This window comes from the organism of the source record quoted next, unplaced genomic scaffold (genome assembly GCF_019419815.1).
Source record: "Pyrus x bretschneideri cultivar Hongxiangsu unplaced genomic scaffold, Pyrus_bretschneideri_v1 Contig23, whole genome shotgun sequence".
Classification (NCBI taxonomy): Eukaryota; Viridiplantae; Streptophyta; class Magnoliopsida; order Rosales; family Rosaceae; genus Pyrus; species Pyrus x bretschneideri.
The window spans coordinates 1,324,807-1,336,558 of record NW_025999535.1 but is presented as its reverse complement, the minus strand read 5'-3'; the positions used below and the strand labels follow the sequence as shown (position 1 = coordinate 1,336,558).

At 38.8% G+C, this 11,752-nt stretch overlaps 1 protein-coding gene and 1 pseudogene across 1 annotated transcript; both read left to right on the top strand.

Moving 5' to 3' along the window:
• The first annotated feature begins 1,491 nt into the window (after positions 1-1,491).
• On the top strand, positions 1,492-4,306 carry LOC125478108 (annotated as a pseudogene).
• Positions 4,307-5,771: 1,465 nt separating this feature from the next.
• Positions 5,772-11,704, top strand: LOC125478026 (serine/threonine-protein phosphatase BSL1-like). Its single transcript, XM_048585682.1, has 21 exons — positions 5,772-5,995; positions 6,092-6,152; positions 6,268-6,346; positions 6,538-6,617; positions 6,728-6,822; positions 6,950-7,049; positions 7,134-7,203; positions 7,332-7,433; positions 7,695-7,776; positions 7,879-8,049; positions 8,168-8,351; positions 8,444-8,645; positions 8,726-8,893; positions 9,032-9,270; positions 9,494-9,578; positions 9,666-9,764; positions 9,849-10,048; positions 10,127-10,202; positions 10,742-10,877; positions 10,949-11,088; positions 11,209-11,704. Exons 1-21 carry the CDS (start codon positions 5,791-5,793, stop codon positions 11,290-11,292), a joined length of 2,658 nt encoding a protein of 885 aa, XP_048441639.1. The 5' UTR covers positions 5,772-5,790; the 3' UTR covers positions 11,293-11,704.
• The last annotated feature ends 48 nt before the right edge of the window (positions 11,705-11,752 follow it).

Genomic DNA, 11,752 nt, shown 5'->3' with positions numbered 1-11,752 from the left:
GATTTTTGTTGGGCAGTTTAGTTTGATATTAAATTCGATAAGGGGAATGATTTTTGTTGGGTAGTTTAGTTTGATATTAAATTTGTTATCTGCGAGATTCGAATATAAGATATCTTATTTTTAAGCGAAGAGGAATATCATTAGATCGTAATATTGAGTGGTTATACGGGAAATGATTAACTTGGCCCATTGTGATGCTTTTTTGCGCTATTATCGTTGAGTCAAGTGTTATGGCACACTTGAATGGAGTTAAATATGTTAAATAAAATTAAAAGATGTTTAGGTGTTCTTCAATGAATATGCTATATATGATGTGGTATGTGTGTCGTTTGATTTCATACTTTCTAGCTGCCTTTTTTGACAGCAAACAAAGGAATCAAATATATTTAATTGAATATTTTAATACATGGATATCATTAACAACCAATAGAATAAAACTAAAATTAATTTTGATTATTTTTTAATAGTTAATGTAACTTTAGGCCTAATAAAATAATAAAATAAATATTTAACATATCCATTGGAAAAGAAGATAATTTAGCACTTGTATTCAATTTGCCATATCAGCCATCAAATAAAATTTTGACATATTATATTTGACATCTCATTTGAATATGCTCTAAGCTAATGAAAGTATTAATTGGGGAATAAAATGTAATTTTAGTTATGAAAGTGAGATTAAAAAAACTAAGGGTAGTAAAATGAAAATTTCATGATATTTGAGAGGTAAATTGCGTATGTTTTTGCAGAATTATTGTTGTGTGAAGTGTCATGTCGTACTTTAACAGGATTTTTGACGTCTAAGCTAACATAAGTATGAATTTGAGGGTACTAACTATGAAACTGAGGTGAGAAGAAACTAACACTGTGTTTGAACAAAAAAACCCTAACACTAGTCTTTGGATGAGGAAAACAATGGAATTTGACTACATAATTTTTTATTTTTAAACTCTTCGAATAAGAATTTGAAAATGACATTTATTTATATGGAATTTAAAGTTAGGAATTAGAAGTTCCAAATTCCAATTTTTTTTTTTTTCCACGGAAATCCTAATGTTCTATGTTTATGAATTCAAAGAGTGAAATTGGTGCAAGTCAATTTATATTTTGACTTTTGTTAAAATTTTAAGTTTATTTCTCTCATCCATATAAAGGGTAACAAATTGTGAATTTTTCAATATTAGAAAGTAGTAAAGTGAGAATTAGTAGTTTAATATCCTAACATTAATTAACAGAAAAATTAACAGCCCAAGCCAACATAAGTAACAAAGTGGTAGCAAATCAAACTTTAAAAATGAAAGTGAGACGGAAAACTGAATTAATAAAATGCAATTTTGGTGAAACTTTGAGATGCTAAAAAGGAGAAATACCCCGATAATTAAAATAATTTTGCTTTGTGTAATACAATTTGAATTGCCATTTGGCGGGTAGGCTTTAAGTGATTTATTGACGTGCGGTGCAATGAGAAATTTTGTGGGTGCAAATAATAGCTCCGTTTCATTTTATCTTATACGGCCCCTGAAATCCCCACCAAAACAAGTAGACAACGGCCCAGTGCCGCCTTCCCCATCCTCGTTCTCCGCCCTTCGCTCACAATTCACAAACTCCGAGAGAGAGCTTCTCCGGCGGAAGCAATGGCGGTGCCGCTCGTCAACCTCGCCCCGAATCTAACAGTCTCAAAGCTCTGCTTGGGTTCGCCTGCCTCCTCTCTCAATTTCCAATAGTGTCCGTTACATTCCCACTGAGAATCTGACTCATTCTTCTTCGCAGGGACGACGACTTTCGGAGAGCAAAACTCGTTGCCGGAGTCCTTTCGACTCCTCGGTGGAGCTGTCGAGGCCGGAATCAACTTCTTCGACTCGGCAGAAATGTACCCGGTGGTTCAGCGAGCGGAGACTCAGGGGACGAGCGAGGAGTACCTCGGCCGCTGGATTAGGGAGAGCAAAACTCCTCGAAACAGCGTCGTTTTGGCCACCAAGGTAGTTAGTAAGCTCTGGTTTTAGGTTCTAACAAGTCATGCTAATGGTGTTTTTATGTTAGATTTCTTCTGTTCTTTGATGTGGAAGAATTGGGTTTGTTCAGGTCACGGGTCCGTCTGGGCAGATGACTTGGGTTCGAGATGGCCCCAAGTGTTTGGATGCCGGGAATATCGCCGACGCCATTGACGGCAGGTTTGATCAAGCAATATAGTTCAGAATTTTAGTTCTGCTTAAGCACTTTGTGTTGTGACTTGCTTAGTGATGGATTATGTAATGTTTAAATGCAGTTTAAGGCGGTTGCAGACGGATTACATCGATCTTTATCAGATTCATTGGCCCGATCGATTTGTATGTAGACATATTTTTGTAGTGGTTTGTAAAATTAGTGCAAAATTTAAGTTAATTGCTATATGATGTTCAAAGTTTAATTTTTTTTCCCCCAATTAAGTATGTTTACTTTTCAAAGAATTTACTTGACTTCACCGCGGTTTGGAGAAACTTATGCTTCAATGCACCGAGCATTTAGTACACTTCAGCTGATTAGTGATTATTTTCGTAGCTATGTTCCCATGTTTTGGGAAACTGAATGTGATCCAACGCGGCAGTTTTGTTCAATTCCTATGAAGGAACAACTGGATTCTCTTGGGAGGGCTGTTGATTCGGGTAAGGTTTGTTTCATACTGCTGGTTTATTTTCGCTCTTTGTTGATAATTCATTTGGTTTGGCGATTTTGTTCTTTATTGCAATGGTTTGAGAACATGGCGATGGCGTAGTGCATGAAAAGTTTTGTTTTGTAGATCAGATATGTTGGTCTCAGTAACGAAACACCATACGGTGTCATGAAGTTTGTTCAGGTAGCTGAAAGGAGCACTTGCCGTCCAAAGATTGTATCTCTGCAGGTTGTCTATTTGATGGAATTCATACTCTCACTCAAATGGTTACTGTATTGCTCTATCGATTTTTGGACTAATTCGACTGATTTTTTTGTTTGACAGAACGCATACAGCTTGCTATGCTGAACTTTTGATTCTGGATTGGCTGAATGCTGTCATCGTGAGAGGTATTCAAAGAGTTTGATTTCTGAAAAAAGTGATAACTGAACTATTCATCACGCATGACACTCAAGGGAAAATTTGTTCGAACTTTGAATTGCCCATGCCAATTTCTTGATAAAGTTCAATTCAAATTTTTAGGATCAGTTTACTAGCTTACAGCCCCCTTGCAATGGGTATACTCTCTAGGAAGTATTTTTCGCATGATGAGGGTCCGGCAGATGCTCAGTTGAATGTTTTTAGAGGTCATTTCTGAAGATTTTCCATCTTATATTTTAGAGTGTAGGAGTTTCTGCACTCTAAGCGATGATATTGTATTGATTGAACTGTTATGTTTCTTCACCAGGGAAATATTCTGAAGGGGAATCCAGATACAACCTGTCCAATCACATCATAAGAGCAGCAGCCATGGTACAGATTTTCGTCTGTTAACTTTGATAGGTTTACTGAAAGATTTCTGAATTCCGAATCCAGGGTTTAATAGAACTTTTAATTGAAGTTAAAGCAAATGCATTTTCAAAACTCCGATAAAAGTCTCAGTATGATGGTAACCAATAACCTTTTACGGAATTTGGTACAATCTCAAGTTGATGTATTAGTTAGCATGCGGCATGCCCGGTGATTTCTTTTACGGCAATATGTTTATTTTGGTAAGGTTAAGGCAATATGTTACATTTGTTTAAGCGTGCGCATACATGGATGGATAGGTGTTTCTGTATATGTGCCATAGCAGTTCATGAATGCCTGGAGTTCTGTTCTTTTATGTTCACAGGAATACGTTAAGATCGCAGAAAAGTAGAGTCTTCATCCAGTGTCTCTTGCAATAGGTTCCCTCTCTCTCTCTCTCTCACATGGTTTCTCCTTGTACTTGTCCATTTAGAACTGTTGTTTTGAGTTCAAAGAATTGATGTTGCTAATTAGAGTCTGTAATTATAAATGAAGTATTACTTCTAAAGAATTTCTGAAATTTCCTCGTCCCTTGTTCTCGACATGGTTGCTGAAACCATACAGCCATCTACTGATTGCAGCATGATTGTTGGCTCTCAATTGTTGGATTAAGATCGTAGTTCTTTTAATTTCTCGAGCTAAATATCTACGTTTATGCATTTGGCAGCCTTTGTTTTGAGCCGCCCCCTCGTTGCAAGTGTTATTTTCGGAGCAACCAAGTCATGGCAACTTCAGGAGGTTCTAGACGGATGCAAGGTCGAGCTCACACCAGAAGTAATCGCGGAAATTAACAAGGTTCACAAAAGGTTTCCGAATCCATGCCCCTGATCTCAATTCATTCCGTTAAATTTCTTCCTCGTCGGGAATATATTATCGTCTTGTTTCTGGTACATATCGCGTCAGCTGTAGAATTTGTTGAATTGATGTTTAATGATGAAATTGGTCTAGAAAACTTCGAAGGCACCCCGGTCTGTGCGACCTGACCGGTGGCGTTGACTGACCGGCGTTGTCCGAGGTGAAAAATGTTGTGCAGGGAATTTTTAGATAGTGAGAGACACTTGTTGCAGGCATGGAACATGAATCTTTGGATATGAACAAGAACGCCTTCGGCAGAGTCTTTACGTGGTTACATTTTGTTGAAAGATATGGACAAGTAAACAAGAAAAAGAAAGCCTCGCTGAAATTAGAGAAATAAATGGGCGGATATTCAAAAGACTAACACCTTTAGGCCATTCTAGAACGAATAAGATTTATTCTGAATTTCTGTGTTTAGAGTTTGCAGGCCGAGAGATTCAGACTGTTCAAGAGAATGGAAAAGAGATTCGAACCGTTCAAGTTTTTGGATTTTGTGAAGTGTAGTAGTCAAATACGCTTATATGATATAAACCCATATTCGACACATCAGAGCACCCAACACTCCCCATGGTTTGGGAAAAGGATCATTTGTGGATCCTCTTTGTGGGAATCCGGGGTATCAATCAATCATATCCGTTTATTGTATATCGTCCGGTTAGTTTTCATTAGGTACTATTTATATTCAATTTTCAATTTTAAATGATTTATAACCGTACGATGAATGAACATGATTGATTGATCATCTGGATCCCCCACAAAGAAGTTCTGTAGAGGATTCTTTTCCCGTGGTCTGGATGCTTTTGTGCTTGGTACTGGGAGTTTTCGAAAAATGAAAAATATTAGGGGAATTATTATTAGTACTCCAAAAATCTTATTTGACATTCCAAACTTTCTATAATTAAAAAGAAAAATTTACTTGTGAGGAGTGTAGAATGAGATTTTTAAAATGTTAATAATAGTTGCCAATATCAATACGACCGTCAAATCATATTATAATACGTGTAATGATTACCCCACGGGCGGGATATTTTCTAGTGTGTAATCTACTAGTTCTCAACTCCAAACACAAATTGTATAGTTTTGACTTTTGAGATTCTCTCTACGGAAAAACGGAGCGGTTGACTTATTGCGCAGTCTAGAAGACCCAAAGTCCGAAACGCCTACGGACCTCCACGATTATTCAATTCAATTTCCATCAAATAAATAATTTAAAATAAATTAAAAAAAAAAGAAAAAGAAAATTGAAGTGCCCGCGGCCGAAGATCGGGCCCCACAGAGAAGCACGGCAATCTCAGCGATCAAGGCTTCATCATCGTCACCGCGTAGAAAGTAGAGAGAGAAAAAAAGTAGAGAGAGAGAGAGAGAGAGAGAGTAGAGAGAGGGACTCAGGAGATCAAATCAAACGGCTCTGCTGGTGGTGGTGGTGGTGCTGCTCCTGCTTCCGGGTTTGGGTTTTGATGGGTTCGAAGCCATGGCTGTACCCGGCTCCGACCTATCGTACTCTCGAGACCTATTGGGATTGCGACGACGACGGCCCTGGTCCCCGCTGCGCTCACACCCTCACCGCCGTTGCCGCCACTAAGACCCATGGCCCCCGTCTCATCCTCTTCGGCGGTGCCACCGCCATTGAAGGCGGCGCCGCCTCCTCCGCCCCTGGCATCAGTTACCACCTCTGTCCCGCCTCGATATTTGTACTACTGTTTCAATTCGAATCTCGATTTTGGTTTTCTTTGGAATTTGATTTGATTGTGAATGTAGGGTTAGCTGGGGTGACCAATTCTGTGCATTCGTATGATGTTCTCACCAGGAAATGGACTAGGTATTTTCTAATTGCTTTATCAATTTTTGGTTTCTGTATTTCGAAAAACTTGTTGGAATTGAATTGGATTCTTACTGATCGTTCTTCTGCTTTTGGGGTGGTTCAAATTTTGCAGAATGAGGCCTGCAGGTGAGCCACCGTCTCCGAGGGCAGCTCACGCGGCGGCTGCGGTGGGCACTATGGTTGTATTTCAGGTGAATTGAGTAATACATTTCGATGAATGATTCGAAATTTAGAGGCTTTTGTGTTTATTGGGTTTTGGAGATGGAGTATAAGTTTAGAGGTTATCTTTTACTGGGTTTATGATAGTTTCAAAGTTCATGAATTAACTTCTTACTGGGTTGAATAAGTGTTAAAGTTGATATGTGTTAATCTCTATGTTTAGGGTGGTATAGGTCCTGCTGGGCATTCCACAGATGATCTATACGTGCTGGACTTGACCAACGATAAGTTTAAATGGCACAGGTGAGCATAACTGACCTTAACTGAGCTTATCCTACTGGAGAGTTTACTGATTAATCTTCAAAGATACGGTACAAATGATCTGTTTTTTTGTTTTTGTTGTCTGTCCGTAGAGTGGTTGTACAAGGACAAGGTCCTGGGCCTCGCTACGGCCATGTAATGGACTTAGTTGCTCAAAGATATCTTGTTACCGTCAGTGGAAACGATGGTGTGTGCATTCTCTAAACCCTATGTGTTCGCTATCCATCCATAGATTCCATGCACTTCACTGTTGTCAAATGCAGTTACTTTTTGAAGCATTGACGTTTACCATCTTTACCTAATATTTTTTAAAGGAAAAAGAGTCCTTTCTGATGCCTGGGTTCTGGATACTGCTCAGAAACCTTATGTATGGGCTAGGCTGAGCCCAGAAGGTGATAGGCCTTCTGCTAGAATGTGAGTAGTATTCATATTTCAATAAGTGAAAAGTTATGAAAGTGGTGGTGAACTTTGTTTTTATGAACCAGCCTTATTTTGCAGGTATGCAACAGCCAGTGCCCGCTCAGATGGTATGTTTTTGCTTTGTGGTGGTAGAGATATTTCTGGAGCGGTATGTGAAATCTGAGCCTACGCCTCTATCATTCTTGTATATTGCCTCTGTCAATTTATACTGGAGGCCACTTGAGCTAAACAAGTTATCTGATTTTGTTTGCTTTGCTCATATCTATGCTCCCACAGCCACTAGCAGACGCTTATGGACTGCTTATGCATAGAAATGGTCAGTGGGAGTGGACCCTTGCACCTGGAGTATCACCTTCACCAAGGTATCAACATGCGGCGGTAAGTGATGATATATAAACTAGGAATGCAGAGTTACCCATTTGTGTGTTGCATGATTATTTTATATGTTTTTTGTTACTTTTTTCTTTGAAGTGAAGCACTTAGGTTACTGAACATATTTTGATAGAAGAAATCATATAATGTTTGTGGTACTAATGCATTTTGCATTTTCTACACACCTAGCTGCCTATCTTCTGAGTTACCTTTACCCTTTTGAGTTTGAACCTTATTTTAGCACCTAACTGACTATTCTGCTATCAGGTTTTTGTTGGGGCAAGATTACATGTTACAGGAGGTACTCTTAGGGGAGGTCGTTGTATAGAAGGTGAAGCAGCTGTTGCAGGTAATTTTTTGGTTGCGAATTTTGTTACCACATGATTATGTAAGTTCATTAAGTTTTCTTAATATCTTTTGTTTCTATGTTCCTTTCTCCTTATTTTTTTAGTATTGGACACTGCTGCTGGAGTTTGGTTAGACAGAAATGGGCTTGTGACCTCCTCACGCACAGGAAAGGGACAGAATGACTATGATCCTCCTTTGGAGCTCATGCGTCGTTGCCGCCACGCAGCTGCATCTCTTGGTGTTCGTATATACATTTATGGTGGTCTTAAGGGAGGTAAAGACTTTAGAACCCAAATGAAAATATGAATAATGTAATTGAATAATGGATGCAGCCTTCCTCTGCTTATGTGGTTCTATCATGTTTAAGGTCTTTTGTTTATCTTCTTGTACAGACATCCTGTTAGATGACTTCCTGGTTGCAGAAAATTCATTATTTCAGTCTGAAGGTAATTCGCCTGTTTTGACTTCTGAGAGATCCCCAACTGTATCAAGTCCCAGAATGTTTCATGCCAACACAAGTACTTTTGGAACATCATCTGATGGTGAACCTGAGAGTCCCTCGTCAAGTCGCTCGAGGTATTATTCTGTTTCGTCTTTTCCCTCTCTACCAAGTACTTTGACTGAGCCATGTGCTCATAATTTGTGCCATACATCATTATTTTTGGCAGCATGGACAAAAGTTCAATGGAGAAACTTCGGGAGGCTTCTGCTGCCGAAGCTGAGGCAGCTAATGCTGTTTGGCAAGCTGTGCAGTCAACATCTGCTACTCCTGCTGAAGAAACATCTGTTTCAGATGATAACTCGCAAGTTGCAGAAACATTGTTGGATGGTAGTGACACCGAGGCTGATGTTCGCCTTCATCACAGAGCTGTATGCCCTTTGCATCAAAACTTAATTGAGGGAATTTTTCTTCTTTGAGCGGCATAAATTATAATTTGCTGTTGTTGTAGGTTGTCGTTGCCAAAGAGGCTGTAGGTAACTTGGGTGGGATGGTAAGACAGTTGTCTTTGGACCAATTTGAAAATGAAAGCAGACGAATGATTCCAATGAATAATGACTTATCACATCCCAACAAAAAGTTCACCAGGCAGAAGTCTCCACAAGGGCTACATAAAAAGGCAAGTGTCAATTAACATTTGAGCCACCCTCTCTCTCTCTCTCTCTCTCTCTCTCTCCCCATACATATTTTTACTTGAAGGATTTTTTTGTTATTTGTTAATTGACAGGTTTTTTTCTGGTTATTTGTTTCATTGCAGGTTATAACTACATTGTTGAGGCCTCGAAACTGGAAAGCCCCTGTCAATAGGAAGTTTTTCATGGATTCTTATGAAGTGGGAGAACTTTGTTATGCTGCTGAGCAGATCTTTATGCAGGAGCAAACAGTTCTTCAGCTGAAAGCCCCTGTTAAAGTATTTGGCGATCTTCATGGACAGTTTGGTGATTTAATGCGCTTATTTGATGAATATGGATTTCCATCTGCTGCCGGAGACATAACGTAAGTTGAATATTTTTGCTCATGCTATATCTGTCAATGTACTTGTAGATAGAACTCGTTTTGCACCAGAACTGTGACTCAGAGTTTTACTGAAGAAATAAAGTCAAATATGAAAGAATTCACTCCAATTCTTTGTTTAATAATTTTTCTAAATGTTACAGCTATATAAACTATGAATCAAAAAATAAAACAGACTTTTCAGCTAGGCTAGTTATTGTTACAGGTATATCGACTACTTGTTTTTGGGGGATTATGTCGATCGAGGACAGCACAGCTTGGAGACCATAACTTTGCTCCTTGCACTGAAGGCAAGTGCTGCTTTTAAGTAACCTAATTTATATATTTTTGTAGTCCCCACTTTTATATTTGACCATATGCCCTGATTGTTTTTGCAGATTGAGTATCCTGACAATGTTCACTTAATACGTGGAAACCATGAAGCTGCTGATATAAATGCACTCTTTGGTTTTCGTATTGAATGCATTGAGAGAATGGTACGGGTTTTAATTATACGGACATGATGCAGTCTTCTATGGATTTCAAAATATTAAAAGTTATACTGATTTATGTGCATGCAGGGCGAGAATGATGGAATATGGGCATGGACTCGGTTCAATCAACTTTTCAACTATCTCCCACTTGCTGCTCTAATTGAAAAGAAAATTATCTGTATGCATGGAGGCATTGGGAGATCCATCAATTCTTTAGAACAGATAGAGAAGCTTGAAAGACCCATTACAATGGATGCTGGGTCTATAGTTTTAATGGATCTTTTGTGGTACACTCTTGCTCAATTCATCTGTCCGTTTGCTGTTAAATTAATCGCTCATGATCTTATTGACATCTATGTACACAGGTCTGATCCCACAGAAAACGATAGTGTAGAGGGCTTGAGACCGAATGCCAGAGGGCCTGGTCTTGTCACCTTTGGGGTATGCAGTTTTGGGTTATTTTTCCCTATTTTTACTCTTGCATTACTCTTCATATTGCTTTGTTTTCCCCCTTCTGGCATTGATAGTGCACGGAAGTATCTGTTAGGGTTTAGGTGGGGGCCACTTATCAAAAACAAAAAGTAGGGGCCACTGGTATGATTTTAAGTATATAGCAATTTTGACAATTCACATACAATAGTAAAGATATAGCTGTTTGTGATTTACTGAAAAAGCCTGACACCTTGAGAACTGTAGTCCAAGCAACGGTATAGGCAATCGATTGAAACCATTCTTTAACATCAAACAAACCGGACATTTGATAATATGAGAGCAGGTTCGTTATACTTAATCACCAATACTGTACTGACATTACATCAGTATCGATTTTCTTTTGGAATACCGACAGTGTGTCGAACTCCTTTAAAATCTTGTTATTGGGGACAACCCTTTTGTATGGTCACCCCTTTCATGTGCATAATTTTAAGTCTTAAGATGTACATACTTGTAACACCATACTAATATATTCTTGCTACTTGCAGCCTGATCGTGTCACGGAATTCTGTAAGAGAAACAAATTACAACTCATTATACGAGCTCATGAATGCGTCATGGATGGATTTGAAAGATTTGCCCAGGGACAGTTGATCACTCTTTTCTCTGCAACCAACTATTGCGGTAAGCAAAATCTTTGTAAGTTTCTTTCCCGTGTTGTGGTGCTTGCTGTCTCATATGGCCTATTCATGCAGGGACAGCAAACAATGCTGGTGCTATACTGGTTGTTGGCAGAGGTTTGGTTGTGGTTCCGAAATTAATCCATCCTTTGCCACCTCCTCTTCAGTCACCGGAGACATCTCCTGAACGGGTCATAGACGACACATGGATGCAGGTAAGCACATCCATAATGTCGTTAAATGTGTATGTGCCTTTAATGGATTATTATTTCACGTATCATAAAATCTGTCACCCGTCGCCTCTCTCATACTCGTATGTTTCTGTTGTCCTGCAGGAGCTCAACATTCAAAGACCACCAACACCTACTCGTGGCCGACCACAGCCTGATCTTGATCGAAACTCACTTGCATATATATAGCTGACAGATTTCTGTATTTTACAACTAGTGAATGTGACAATCCACATTTCTCTAGAGGTATGATCCTTTCCAAATTCCCACATTCTGGATTGCCTCGCTCAACACAGCGCGCCGTCGTGTGCACATTTCGAAGTTGCAGAAGTTTAAGCCTTGTCTAGTGTACACAATTTGAGAATGCTAGAAATTTAGATGTTTCGGGACCGAATTATTCGTTCCTCGTTGATTGATTTTGTAACATATGTACAACAACGTAGTTTGTGGAAGAGATGTAAAAGTGTTTCCAAGTTTTTGAAGCTAAATAGAGAGAACTTATAGGGAAGGGAAATTGGTTAATTTAGTTTCACTATGATATATGTAACGTAAATAATATCGTACATTTGATTCATTTTAAAGTGTTTATTCTCTTGGAAAATCATGTTTCAGAACAACCTTAGATTTATAATTGTATAATTGTTCTCTT

Excerpts from the sequence above, each read along its gene's own strand:
- LOC125478026 (XM_048585682.1), top strand. The coding sequence starts at position 5,791 with ATGGGTTCGAAGCCATGGCTGTACCCGGCTCCGACCTATCGTACTCTC. Across the intron at positions 8,050-8,167 it reads TTATGGTGGTCTTAAGGGAG|ACATCCTGTTAGATGACTTC; the intron begins GTAAAGACTTTA and ends CTTCTTGTACAG. Across the intron at positions 9,579-9,665 it reads CTTTGCTCCTTGCACTGAAG|ATTGAGTATCCTGACAATGT; the intron begins GCAAGTGCTGCT and ends TTGTTTTTGCAG.